The 15,031-nt window shown below is 39.1% G+C and overlaps 1 protein-coding gene across 3 annotated transcripts in view; it reads right to left on the reverse strand.

Annotated features, from left to right (window-relative positions):
* Positions 1-13,812, reverse strand: part of FIGN (fidgetin, microtubule severing factor) — a 102,921-nt gene extending 89,109 nt beyond the window's left edge. Inside the window, exons 1-2 of one of the 3 annotated variants that reach the window (XM_071562435.1) lie at positions 13,476-13,550; positions 12,546-12,715 (exon numbers count right to left, since the gene is read on the reverse strand). In XM_071562435.1, the coding sequence (XP_071418536.1) occupies positions 12,546-12,570 (25 nt within the window). In that variant the 5' untranslated portion in view covers positions 12,571-12,715; positions 13,476-13,550. Of the gene's footprint in view, positions 1-12,545; positions 12,716-13,475 lie in introns of all 3 variants that reach the window. The other 2 variants (XM_071562433.1, XM_071562436.1) reach the window with 2 other exon arrangements.
* Between the last annotated feature and the right edge of the window lie 1,219 nt (positions 13,813-15,031).

The raw sequence follows: 15,031 nt of genomic DNA on the forward strand, positions 1-15,031 counted from the left end.
CTAATACACTGTAAGCATTAATACAGCAAACCAAACCTCTAAAGGATTCATGTCAAGTATAAATACAGGCATAAACACAACATATAATTGAAAAAGTCTTTGCTTAATGAGCTCATGGGTGCTTTGGCACAGTGTATAAAATGTAGACTTGAAAATTTAAGATGATACATCAGTTTCCATAGTTGAGCTTTGGAATCAACATTAAAAAAATAAAATCTGTTCAGCATCAGTTCAGACTCAGATTACTCTAACATGAAGCCACACCCTACAAATAACAACAGTAAATTTTCTTATCACTCACCTGTGTACTCCTGAGATGTGGATCTTTTAAAAGGCAAAAACATCTCAGTGTAAAACCAGGGTCAAATTTTGCATTGGTAGTAGGTAGAAAGCCCTAATATATCTAGGCAATCATACACTCACTGAAATACAGTCCACAGAGCACTTAATAGCTCAGCCCAACAAGCATATCACCAAGTGGAATTTGGTTCACAAATGTATGTAGATAAGAGGGGTTTTTTTCTTAAACCGTATATGATCTTTATCCTTACTATCTTACTACTGCAGCAAGTAAGTATTATTACAGCTAACTAGGAAACAAACTTGCTTGCCTGAAATCCAGCACCGAACTACACATAACATTTCAGAAACCATATACTAGTAAATGATATTACAACATAACAGAAATCCCTCCTGAAAATAGTTATCCTACAAGAAAAATGCATATATACAAGGCTTCACTTCTTTCAGTGCCTTTCTGCCACATAATGAACATATTAACACCTATCAAGTCAGTCTTTTGCTTAAAATATTTAGAAAATACCCCAATTTGATACTGGTTGGTAAAAGGAAACACCCGAACGAAAATAGTTATTTTCACCTCTAAAAGGATAGTTAAATGATAAATTAATATCATTAATGAAAACCTCATTATTGCAACTACACAATACTATCATGCCTATTCATACTTAATTTTCTTGTAGAAATTACATTATACAACATGGCATATAATCAGTTCTGATTGGGGGTAGGAGAGAACCGGTGGTTAACTATGACTAAAATGACCAGGTTTGCAGTGCAGTTGCCTTCTAATTAAATTAAGCGTGGAGCACAGTCACTGAGATATGCTATAATGATTTGCTTGGAAGTACTTTTCCCTTTTGTTTTTTCCCCTCTGCCTATCAGAATACCTTACACCTTTCAAAACTAGAACAGGAGGGAGCAGGCGTAGGGAGAAAAGAGAAAGTGCTTCTGGCAGATGTCATGCCAAGGCACGTATTACTCACCATCCTCCCGCCCACATTCAGGAATGCAACTCATCTATTTCTTAGCTTTTCCCACTAACTCAAACACTCAGAGCTGCACCTCAATTGCTATTTCAAAAGACAAGCTTCTTAATGACAAAGTAGACTGCCATTTTATCAGCAGCAAAATAAATACAGCTGTAGTACTCCATACTGCATCAAGCTACAGCAATTCCTGTATTTGCCCTTGGCTCTTAGGGGTTATACTCAAACCCAGTTCTGTTCCAGAACAGCTTCCAGCGGACCATCTGACAATACCAGTACTGTACCCAGAAGCTGATATCTAAAGAGCCTGGAACCCCAGGAGTATATTAAGTGGTCACAAGTTTCTCCTCACGTTATGGTTAGTATTTTCTACAAGATCTGACTTAGAGAAGAAATAACTTATTATATCAGGGTCTCTTATCTTTACAATAAAAGACCACAGGTCACCTGATAGAGGACAAAACAGATATTAAAGTGATTATAGCCTTGATTTTCAGTGAGAAGATAGACTTACATATGTGTTGGTAGAGATGTCAGTAAAACCATGCAGAATGGCACTTTCCTACACTTTGGAAGAGCAGTATTTCTACGTTTACTGTATTTCAAACACAAAAGAGTTTCACAGTGCCAGGGTAAAACCAAGAGGCTGGGAACAGGGTGGGGAGGCTGGGAATGGGGGGGGGGGGGGGTGGCGGAGAGGGGAGAGCTGTGAATAGGGGGGAGAGGGGGGCTGGGAATAGGTGGGGGGCACTGGGAGACATGGGTAGGCCGAGAGAGGGGGGCACGGAATGGCTTTGAAAAGCCAGGAAGGAGAGATTCTATTTCTCTGCAATGGGTTTATATCAGCCAGGTTTAAATAATGGTATTGCAAATTAAGGCCCAGGTGAATTTGGAGTGTACAAGTAAGCTTTTGTTCTCCAAACCCCAAAAGGAATGTGGGAGATTTGGGGGTTTGTTTCTATTTAAATGGCATATGTATTTCTAAACCATAAGTTAAACTACTTTGCTCTTTTTATTGTGCAGCCTTGCTGATTCAGTTCCTGTTAGAAAAGATACTATTCCCAACACAGCGACAACTCTTTAAAGTAACAATTATCTGTTACTGTACTTATCATTTTCATTTACTTGCCTTCAGAACTTTTGAACAAGAAAGAAAGCAACAAATTCAACATAATAAACCTCAATGCAGTGAGGTGGAGAAGGAAGGAGAGAGCAGGAGGGGGGAAGCAACAGATAGAAAGAAGAGTGCAGGTAGAAGGCATTTGAAGAGATTCAAGCTCTCCAGTGTAATCAGAGAAGCTAATTATTATGTTGTCATTTTAAAACATATTCTGTTATCAGAAAGCAAAATAGAAATCTATACTAAAAGAATAAATCTTCTGAAGTCTTTAAAAGCAGGTGTACAGATATAGGCCTCCACTCCCTCCACCCCACACACATGTACCAATACAAAATTGGGTTAGTTCTCTGTAAATAGCTCCTGTAAATATATCTCAGGATTTTAGGTGTACTTTTTCACACTATAAGATTTCTATACCAAACCAGTCTAATCTAAGTTCCTCTGATTATTATTAGAAACTCATTATTTGAGGACATCTATCTTTACAGTAACTATGCACCATTAAGGAGCACAATGCCCATAATTGTTTAAAAAAGCCATGGGGGGGAGGGGGAAGGGATCAGGAGGAGGGAGAAGATAACTAAGGGAGATTTTGCAATTAGAACAGCATCATCTGCTCTGTATTTTGCTCCTTGGAACATCTACACAGTAATGGACTGAGTTTAAAGTTTCCTCCATGCAAAATCACAAATGAATCCTTTGTTATACTTTACAGAACACACATAATTTGTCCTGATGAATTTAAAATGTGTTTTTACAATGACCAGGAAAAATCAAAAGCCCTGTTTCTTCTATGATACAGCATTAATACCTCAAAGGGGAGATTGTAGCATTTAAGAAGTACAAATAAAGCTAATGCCTACCAATTTCTGGGGAAATTCCTTATAAAACCTAGCCACTAAGATTTGTTGCACACCTGCATACCCAAAGTGAATAGAAATTGCAGAGACTCGGTGCCTCAGATAATTGAGCACCCAAAAGCGCAAACCTGAATTGCACTTGCTGAGATGCAATACTATTCGTGATGTTATCTCAGCCACTCAGACCCCTCAAGCTCAAACTGCAGCTGTTGTAGAAGTTCTGAAACAGAAAGGAACAGTAACTTTAGCCAAAAAGGAATTGCCTGTCATGAATGAAAGTGGCAAATTCTATGATCTCTAAACAGCTGACGTCTTGGGGTGGGGGAGGAGGGGGGTGGTGGTGTTTGCTAATTACTCAGTAAGAAAACATCTTTCCTTAATTAGGGGTGAAAATTGTTACTCCAATGAACACTAGTGTCAATTTGTTATTATGTACTGTATGGATAACCACATTATAAATCTGAATATTCCTAACCAGGGAAGACTTTCAAAACATCATTCATTGAGGCACTGGTATTTCACAGTGGTTATTCACAGTCTCCAATAAGCACATGATGAGATGTATTTTACCTATGGAAACTTTATTTAAAAAACCTTTCTCAATTAATTGAACTATGTGTTTCAACAAATATGTTCGCTGCATATTACAGTGAGGCTTTGATATGACTGTTACATTGACAAATAACATTGGCCAAATAATGAGAAGTGCCTCATACCCTTCATTACGTAGAATTTTCTGACATTAATCTGAATAACATTAAATTTTTTGATAGGATAACCATGTTACCCAATGTAACCTAATGTTACCACTAAAGTTTTTAAACTGAAAGTGGAAAAATAAACCAGTGTTGTAGCATAAAGAAAGCCTACACAAGACAGGAGTATGAAATGCAATGAATGAAAGTCAAAGAACAAAATGAAAATCAAGTATTAAAAAAGGTTAATTGCTGCATTAACAGTTTCCAAAATATACTTATTTCAGCTTTTATCAACGGCAAATAGTAAGAAATAAAAAATTATCAGAAATTCTATAAGCACATGAAAAATTATTATCTTTAAGGTGGAATATCTGTTCATTTACCGTATGCTCAATACAGTACCAGAATAGTTATGAGGTCAATATAAAGCTGAAGATCTAACATTAGTAAACACAAAATTACTTAATTTTGTAAATCATTTGTACATTTAGCTATTTAGTTAAAAAATTTATAATCTCCTTCTGTATTAAGAACAACTGGATCTTGATGGTTTAAACTCAGCAATTTTCTCACTGGAGCTCTCTAGTTTGCAAATTATCACAGATGACTTTAAGTCTATAATTTCATGAAAAAACAATACCAACTATTTTAATTTCTCTACTTTAATAACACAGATGACCTATTAATTCAGTTTAAAGATCTTCATCAAACTCCACTTGCATTTTAAATAATTTTATAGAGTGCAAAAAAGATTAATAAAAACACATTTTCCAAACAGTTTTCACACAGCCACACTGCACTGTTATTTTAGAGCTGCAAGAGGAAACAGAATTGTATCCATATACCAAGAATGTATTTCTACAATACTGTATATGGTCATGTGGTCCACAAATGCCAACAACAAGGGACTGAAAATAGGATCAATTCTTTTCCTTCTCAGAAACAATCTTGTAAGCATCTGAGTTCCCAAAGACATAAAAGAAGAGTTACTTTTCTGAGATCTTTTGATATTGCTCTTCATGGTGGAGCTATCCACAAGTGATGGGAAAGATCTCTTTTGAAAGTAAATGGTGCTCCTTCAAGTGTGTTCAGATACATCTTTACTGTTCCTTTCTCTGTTTCTCAAGTTTAACTTGAAAAGAATGCTTGATTTTTTAAAATTTAGTTTAGGTATCACAATGGGATACCTTATATCAGTCAGTGCTCGCAAACCTTATTCTTCCAGCATAGAATCTAGCTGTTTCTTTCTCTATGTCAACACAGGAGGCTGAAGTAATCTGATAGGTCTAAAGAAGACAGAGGATGTTAACCTGCACTTTCACAGAGTCTGTGATGAGTGGGTTCACACTTTCAACATGACCACACTCAGCCATAAGGCATATAAATAGCTACTTTTCATCTAAAAGCACAGCTATCACAGCAGTTTGTACAGCAGGGCTATCAGTTCATAATACTCTAAATGTCAATATTGACACTATTGTTAAGGATTAAAAATTTCTGCATATAACTTTATCATTCCCATCCACCGTCTACTGTCACTCAGTAATATAAAGTAATCGTTGCCTCTTCCCCTCACCGTGTCTCCAGAAGACAAGTACACATGGTAACATCTGTTGTACTGTCTAGGAATATCTTTGCAGCACTACAGTTCTCAGTTTTATTAAGTGATAATTCAAGCCCACTGTATAAATGCTTTTATATTAATGAATTGCTTGTATGCTAGAATGGAGGAGACAGAAAGGAAAAAACTCTCAGAGGGAAACAGGGATGTGATTTTCAATATATTAGAAGGCAAACAGCAGTTGTGCTAAATCAGGGGAAAAAAAATTAGAAAAAAAAAACCAACTTGAGTGAAAACATGAAGATACATTCCTGCCACAAACCCCTGTGACCTACCAGGTTCAGCCCTTTCTCCCATCTCCTCTCAATATTCATTTTGAAATTCCCTTCAGGCTAGCAGGAGTAACACAAACATACATTAATATGTCCCTTAAGCATTTTATGACACCGAAGAAGAGAAAAAATAAGTCCAATTGTGACCCATAACAGAGAATCATTCATTCCGATCCTGCTTAATTAGATGAGAGACTGCTAGCTTAGATCATGAAGTTTGACCATGTCATGCTCTTACTGCTAAAGTATTAATGCAAATAAGACAAAGACTACTGAAACCAATTTAACACCATTCTATAACAAGTTCAACACCTGAACACATTCCAAAATATCACACAAAAAAAATCATGGCATGCATCTTCATATATTGAGCAATTCATATATAGACTCATATGCTTTAACAAAAAGTATGACAGATTAAAAGTAGAATACAAAAGGGTTAAAAATAGTCCAAATAATACAAGATTTTAAGGAATATTGAGCAAAAATGTGCTTACATCACCAAACTTTGCTATCATATCAAAATAATCTCAGCATCCATGTCCATAGCCCTTTCAAGGTATTTGAAATTTAACTAACATCATGCTAGTAGTAGCAACACTATACTTTAAAAGAACTGAGAAAATAGTTTCTCAGTTACAGTTAAATAATATGACTGGTAATTACTATTTCAGTGTTATATGGCACTTCAGACTACATATTTAATAGACTATTAAAAAAAAAAATCAGCCAGTGGCATGACAATCATCTGTAGCTGCATTATCTGTAATTTTAGGCAAGTCACATGAAACTTCTTTTCCTATGCAAACAAATGGTTTAAAGAAGAAAGTTTTAGTCTATTATTTAAATAATGTATGGTTGTTCTTTCTACTGAACAAATACAATAGCTTTTATAGTAAAGAGTGTTGCTTATATGATTAAACAGATAGTTGAATATTATGATAAGTTTGACAGGTACCATTACTCGCACGATCGGAACAGACACACAATACTGTTATTACCATACTGTGTGTGCCGATACCTCACAGCAACACAGCTCGGCAAGAAGGAAGCAGAGACTCCACATTTTCAACACTGCAGACATCTCCGTATGCTCTTAATCAGTGCTGCTTTCTGCAGATTTCACTTTCTCATATTCTTCCATTTCTCAAACTGACCTGTCAAAGCCCAACCTCTCCCCCACTTTCTCAAGACTTTGGAAACCAAGATTGAGTAACTATTTCTCTTCTCATTTCCTCTCATTTGACACACAGTGGGGCCAATATCAACAGGTATTTAGAAGCAATAGTAGCAAAGCCCACTTGTGTTTAGTTAGTTGCTGCAAAGACAAATTACCTTCTAAGAAACATAGCACATATATATGCATTCTCTTTAACATGCCAATCAGAGGGTGGCAGGTACAATTATTAAAGGACTGAAAGCCTTAGGTTTCCTTTTGACCTCCATTACAGTCCAGGATTCTCAGCTCCTTGAAGGAAAAGATTGTATTTGCCGAACCTATGGTGACATATTGCAAGCGGATTTTCTTTCTTTATTAGCTACCACCCTTTAAAGGAATACAGTTTCAATAAGAGAGAAGTATATCATATTTTGAGATTCAGAGATTTTTCTCCTTTCTTTGTTTTAGAAGAAAATAAAAATTGAATGATCTTAAGGAATTTTCTTTATGCTTGCATTTCTCACACACTCTATAAAAATATCATTGACATAGGGTGAAAAGGTCACATACCTCACCAAAATGGAGCCAAGTACTCCCGTAAGGTTTTTCACCTGGAAAATATCCCTATAACTAATTCTATGTATTGGATTTTTTATTATTATTATTATTTTAGCAACAAAAGAAACTTCGGGCCTTTTCCCAGCCTAGAGTTCCCTGAAGTCATCTTTCCCATAAGGAAGATAAGTTTTCACTTAGAGGATAGCATCTGTAGCTGGCAAGATTTTAATACTCTGCAACAATATCAGGGATATGCAATCCTGAATTTACAGCTCTTCAAATTGCTTTTATAGCTATACTATTCATTTTGGATCAGATGCTTATCTAAAATTCCATACATTTTAGTAGCCATAATATCTAATTTAAAACAGCTTCCAATGAGCCAAAGAACAGTACTGAGGGAGGGGGGAAAAAAAGAAAAAAGAAAAAAAGAGAGAAAAAAGAAAAAGCACCAAAACCAACTTAAAAACAAACTAACAATAACAACTTAGAAAAGCAACTTAAAAAGTGGTCCTGATTCTGGGAACTGTAAATTATTGTATCTCTTTAAAGATAAACATTTTTTACATCAGCTAAGGATCGGGCCCAATATGCACAATTCCACTTCAAAGTTTATTTTTCCCCACCTTCATAGTGCTCTGCTTCTCATCTGCTCTGTTAATAACACACGAGAACTTCTAATCAATCTATTATAAATTCTTTTTACAGTTATTTTTATGCCTTTTCTTACCAATGACAGAGAAGGAAAAAAGTGCTGATATTATCAATTAATCAAGCTTTATCAACATATGATATTCCTTGATACTTCAGAAATGTCTGCAGAACAATTTCCTCCAATCACAAGATCAATGAATCAATGTAAAACCCCAGTAATTAAATTTATCAACTTGGTATCAATACATCTGGCACTTTATGAAAGTATTATGTGAAGTTTGTTCTCCTAAGGGATATATTGATTGAGGGCAAAGAGCCAAATATTTCTATTATTAGATCTGGGGATGCAAGATCAAAACTCAGTCTGTTATAAACATACAAATGTTTCATATAGACAGATCTCATGCTGATTCCATACCATTAAACCCACTCCTAACAAGCAGATAAGCCTATTAATTGATGATTAAGACTACAGAAAGATCAGTCATTATATTCAATGCCTCTTGCATGCGTTCATTGAACAAACTTATTGACAGGAACCATATAGAAACATTTTTCTCTAGGAATTACATTTTTAAAAAGGAACAGAACATATAAACAAAAGCAGATTTCAAACCCTGTTCATGCAGCATAAAATAGCCTGAATTAATTTATTAAATTTTTAATTTAAAGCTTTGTCGTTTGAAAGAGATTACCACTTCTCTCTCCATTGTATATAGCAGTTATTAATAGAAAGGTGAAAAATAAAGACTAAAGATGACAGATCTGATAAGAGACATATTAAAAACCCAAACAAACAAACAAGAACATCATCCAAGTGTTTTACAGTTTAATTTTTAAAGAGCTAACATACAAACTATTCTGGAATATATTTTTAGTTGCTATCCCTTACTACATATGCATATGCAAGTAGGGCAGAAAAGTTCATCAAGTGCCATTTTTCAATTATAGGAAAAAGAGTGGCAGGTATTTTTATATGAAGAAAAAAACCCACAAAGAATGTTTGACTCCGCTTAAATATAAAAAAATCTTAAGGAACAGCTAATGACATAAGACTCGTCATTTTCCCCATTTAACTGTATGATGGAAATTTTAATAGCAATACACTCTTTGTACTTCTAAAATACTGCTAGAGTAAGAGAAGCAAACATCCCAGTACTTTCACAATGTTGCAATAAATAAAAACAATTTGACCTAGCACTGAAGATATCTTATTATGGAAGGCTGGGGAAATAACAACAAAACCCCCAAACCCACCAGATTCATGTAGGAGTGTTACAAACATCAAACAACAATGAGCCTTTATTATCACGCTATGACTCCTTCATTTCAAACATGATTAATTAGTACCTATAGCACTCACCAAAACTCCTACCACACTGCTGTTTGCTGCCTATTTGCAAATGGGTCTCTATCAAGTAACCATAAGCAGTGTTAGTCTCATTTACAACACTGAAAAAAAGAAGTCAGAACATCCTGCTTTAAGGAAGACTTCACTCATGCCCTAGCCAAAAAGAAAAGCACAGAAAACAGAAACCTAACAACAAACAAACACCAAACCTCTCTTTCATCAAAGGGATTCCTTGATAATCCAAACACAAACATTATGTAAAATGAAAAACTTTTTTGTGAAGTTGCTAAACAATTCAAATGGTTGAAATTAGGTAAACATCAGTTTGCACTTTGTTTTGGAATTATTTTTTTTAACTTGAAACCTCCACTTTATATCCAATTTGAAATAAGCTGGTTCTGTTGAGAATGAAAGCATGGTTCAGGTGTCAAAAAGAGGATGAGAAGGGGAAGACACACTTAACGGGACTCTTACCACGTTTTAAGCTGTGCAAACAGATACCTTCAAACATACCTTACTTGCAATAAACATCACTTTGGCAGTGAAAGAAACTTTGCTTCACAAGGAGGAGAGGTGGAACTGAGATTACAAATATGAAAGAAGAAACAAGACTGAAATGAGAGTAAAATAATTGCCTTTTCAAGCTAAATTCTATAAATACTATCACAAAACAGAAAAAGGTTCCACTCGGAAGCAACAGATGTATTCCTGAGCAAGAAAATATCCCCAAAGAATTAACTCACAGATTAATACAGACAGCATCATTAGAAGAATGCCCGTGCAGCAAAGCTAAAGTTTCAATGTGAAATTAAAAATTAGGCAGAAGATCCGATACCTCCTTGGTTTCCCAGCTCTGTATCACAGATACTTCATGATTTTGTCATACCCAGAGTAGAGTCATTTTTAAGTATAAATCGGTCCTACACTCCAGCTTTCTCATTTTTATAAATTTGGGATCAAAAACATCAAAGCAGCTTCCACTTTGGACCTAACTTTTAGAGGATCAATGTGACAAGTCACTGCTTGATAGATGTTTCTCTTGATAAACGACTTGTTCAAAAGAGACATTGTAGCTTTCATTTCCTGACCACAACACACTTTTAATTTGCAACAGCAGAGCTGCTCGAGTGTGACTGGTTCCCACTTTCCAGGCTTTCAGGATTGAAGCACTGTCAGACCACATGCACGAGCAAAACAAAAACTCAGAAAGAGATGCATTCGCAACAAGAATTGTAGTAAAACTTTTTCTCAAACAGGAATCTGATTACATTTGATTTCTCCTAAGAGTGGGCTCTTAAATCCCCTACCCAACCACCTCCCATCCCTTACATTTTCGGAAAGGGGAAAAGAGAGAAGTCGTATTTGGAAATACATACTTAAGTGTCATAGAATATATTTAGCTGCCTAATGGTATCATGTTTATTATATACACATATATTACTGCTACTATAATTATTATTATTATAATCTGAGTATTGCATTTAACAGTCCAAACCGTCCACACCATCCAATTTCAGCTCTCAGCATACTGTCCGATTCCCGATTTAAAATTTATAAATGTAATATCCTCCTCATCACAAGCAGCAGTCCAATCTGCTCTGAATATATATTACAGCTTTAACATCACAGAGGGAAATCTCCCATCTGGCAATCACATTTGCTCCAACAGCTCTAGAAAAAAAAAAAAAGAAAAGGAAGAAAAAAAAATGTTCCGCTCTCACTTGCTTGCTCTTCTCCTTAAAACATTTCTCAGAGCAAATTATGTGCATCTAAAATAAACAGTTGCCTTATTGATCGTTTCAAAGTCAACAAGTTCTAAATGCAAAATGCAATCAGATCATATAGCACCCAGGATATGTTTAGCAATATAGTCACCTACAACACCAAATTAAGAGAGTACACTGTGCAACTGCTTTCTCAATTTCTTTTTTGTATTCAGATATGTTATTACGAGACATCATCAGGCACACAAGTCAGATTTCCCCCTTATCCCAAATACACACACACACATACACACATACACACACACACACACACACTCTCTCTCTCTCCCCAAGGATCTCTCTCCATCCTTATGTGTTGCTACAACATGCAATTAAAAAGTGAATGCACCCCCTTTTTGGTTGCACAAAACAGAGTAATTGTCACTTTTGTTATTACTTCCTTAGCCTTAACTGCATACCTAGAGGTGCATCTACTGCACCACAAGATCTATTGAAATTCCCCATGCTCCATTTTATGACTTTTTTGAAGGAGGGGGTGCCGTGAGGGGCTGAAGAGTGACCGTTAAAATCAAGCCAGTTTCAGCACCTGATTATTTCATTCTGTTACACATTGAGAGCAGAGCAGTGTGAACCAGACACGTGTAAACTGAGCACAAAATAAACCTTATTAAATCGTATTAAACACTTGGCCACAACAGTAATTTTGTTTGTTTACATGCAAAACATTTTCTCGCCCCACATCAGTTAGAACCTCTAGCAGATGATAACACTGAAAGTAAGAGAGGGGAAAGCAGCTGGAACTTAAATAAATGCTCAAAAAATACTAGTTTGCAAAATGAAAGGATGCATTTTAGGCATGGATGTTTGAGCACACAGATGTGTAAGTGTATATATTCATTGCTACACATTTGCACCTTCTCCATTCACCGAGTTTTACTAATTTACATACCATTGGAGTTCAGTGGTGTATATAGTGCACTGCTAGTAACATGCAACTTCAGGTTTTACAACTGAGATCAATACAATGGACAAAACTAATGCTGTAATCGAAGTGGAAATGATAAACAAATGACAGCAAGAGAAAAAAATGCTTACATATATACAAGTGAACATTTACTATTAAACATTAGGTATTTATTACAAAATATTTGCATGCAGAGTCCTCAGTGCGTTATCATGCTATTTAAATTTGTCTTTGCTATTTAGATGCGAAGGAAGTAGATCCCAAAACGGACATACCATAAACACTGGTGCTACTGATCATTTCTTGCTGGCAGCACAAAAAGCTGAATTGGATTTTTCACAAGCAGGAATTCCAAAGGTTGCTTTTCATTAAAGCCACTTTTCCTCTCAGCTATCAAATGTCACTGCCTTGAAACGTGGGCCCTTTCGTCAGGTATTCATTTAACCTACATGCATATAATTAAGTGGGAAAGCAACATCAACAAAAAGGGGATCTCAGATCACAAGAGAAGAAAGAAAGGGGGGGAAAAAAGCACATGACCAGGAATGCAAGTCCATGTCAATTTCACTCACTCCCATTGAAACTAACAAGAGCTCCAGGGAGGATAGTAATAGGATCAGTGGATTGTATATACCATTAAATTATACATCTTTCTCTCCCTCCTGAGCCAACAATACGCCCACCACGCTGTACCCCCTCCAAGATGATATGCTTACATTTTGCTGCAACAGCTTCTCTGACATATTCGTGCCCCCCCCAGCCAAGATACAGCAATTTAAACCTAACTTTTGTTTTGCGAGATTCCTATTTGCACTTATTTGCTCAGAAGTTAGTTGCCTCAAAGTCCAGACCCACGTTACCTGCAGTTTATTATTTTCACAGCAACTTAAAAATAAATCCAATTAGAAGGAGAAGGAGGTGGGGAGGGAGCTTGCAATCGCGAACTCTTAATCTGCCTACTATTGTTGGCAATGATCAAGGAGAAAAAACCATGCACCGCGATTGTATATCTGTACTTTCCAGACTATGAGCAGGCAAGCAGACCAGAGTGTTTAGCATCAGAAAAAGACGGTAAATTAGGCAAAATATTTAGGGCATGAACAGGCGATTAATACACGGCTGTCTCGGAGAGCTTTAAGATTAAACAAAATTTAAAACGATCGTGGGAAGATTAGTGGGGGGGGGGGGGGAAAAGATCCTCTTACCTGGAGATTTGGTGCAAGAACCCGATAGGTTAGAGTAGCATCGATCCGATGTGTTTGCTGATGAATGGGGCCTCGGGTTAAGTGAAGGTGCCTATGATTTGAAATCATTCCAAGTTTTTGAAGGGAAGACTGACTGCAGCCTCTGCCATGTTGGAATTTCAAACCCAAAACAGCTGCTTTGCAAGGAGCCAGCATGCCAGCAGCTGGACGCCTGCGCAGAGCGCCGCCGAGCCAAATTCAAATCACTTTCACGCGAAGAGCCAAAGATCAGTTTTCAAAGGGGGAGCGGCGCGGGGGGCGGGGGCGCTCCGCGGTCCTGCGCGCCGGGGCCGCCGCTTCCCGCGGAGGGCGGCGGGGCAGCCGCGCCGTGGCCCCGCTCCCGCTCCCCGGGCCGGCGGGACGGGGCAGGGGCTCCTTCCGCGGCAGCGGCAGCAGCAGCAGCAATGGGGCTCCCCTTGGGCGCGGCGGCAGCAACGGGGCTGGGGCCTAGTGGCGCCCGCGGGGCAGGCGGGCAGGGAGCGCCCGCACAGTTTCCCCCCGGCCGCAGAGGCTCCCCCGGGCCGCGGCCGCCTCCGCTCCGCCGCGCCCGCCCTGCGTCTCCCCGCCTGGGGCCGGTGGGGCGGCCGGCAGCTCCTGCGCCGCGTCCCCGGGCGGGCGGCGTAGGGGCTCGCTGGCCGCCACCGCCTCCGGCCCGAGGAAAATGGCCGGGGTAGAAGTGCCGTCCCGGCCCGAGCGGCGGCGGCGGGGCCGCTCAGCCGTTCCCCGGCCCTTCGCTGCTCCCGCGGAGCCCCGAGCGCTGCCCGCCGGAGCCCGGCTGCTAGCAGCCGCGGGGAGGCATTCCCGGTAGCCGGCAATGGCTGAGGGGCCCCGGCAGCCACACCTCCCTCTTCCCGCACTTCCCGGCCCGGCTCGGCGAGGGATGGCAGGGAGCCAGCTCAGCTACCCTGGCCCACAGCTGCCGGGGACTCCCCTTACATCAGAGGGATTCCCCGGGGGGTGCTGTTAGACGGGCTTTACAGCGCCTTCGTGCTGGCAGGGAACGCGTGAAGTGGCCAGGCAGCACAAACCGGGCCCTGCTGCTCGAAAAGGGGTATCTCCGGCGCAGCCGAGCCCGTGCCCGGGCGCTCCGCGGCTCCCTGCTCTGTCCACGCCGTTCCCGCATCCCCGGGCACCGCAGACGTGGGACGGGGAGTGAGCGCTTCCCACGAGACAGACCCATATCCCTGGGTTTAAACCCGATGTGTCTATCCAAGCAGTTTTACCTTCTAACGGGGAAGCTGCTCTGTCCGGATGCTGTTCCTGGGTTTTGGTTTAGAGTCCTCCTGGAGCGGTTTCACTTCCTCTTTTCTTAGTCCTGCTGAGGAGTTAAGGATGGCTTGGGAGGGTTGATTGTCCATGCTGGATATAGAAGAGACTGATTTAATTTTCCTGGTAAAAAAAAGGAAGATACAGCGGCAGTTATGGCTCTGGAAGAGGCAGGGAAGACCAGTCCCAGGGGATTAGCATCTGGAATAGTGGGAATAGGCTGTTTTCCTGGCTGTTTTCCTTTTCAGTAT

Source organism: Pithys albifrons, chromosome 8 (assembly GCF_047495875.1).
Source record: "Pithys albifrons albifrons isolate INPA30051 chromosome 8, PitAlb_v1, whole genome shotgun sequence".
NCBI lineage: Eukaryota > Metazoa > Chordata > Aves > Passeriformes > Thamnophilidae > Pithys > Pithys albifrons.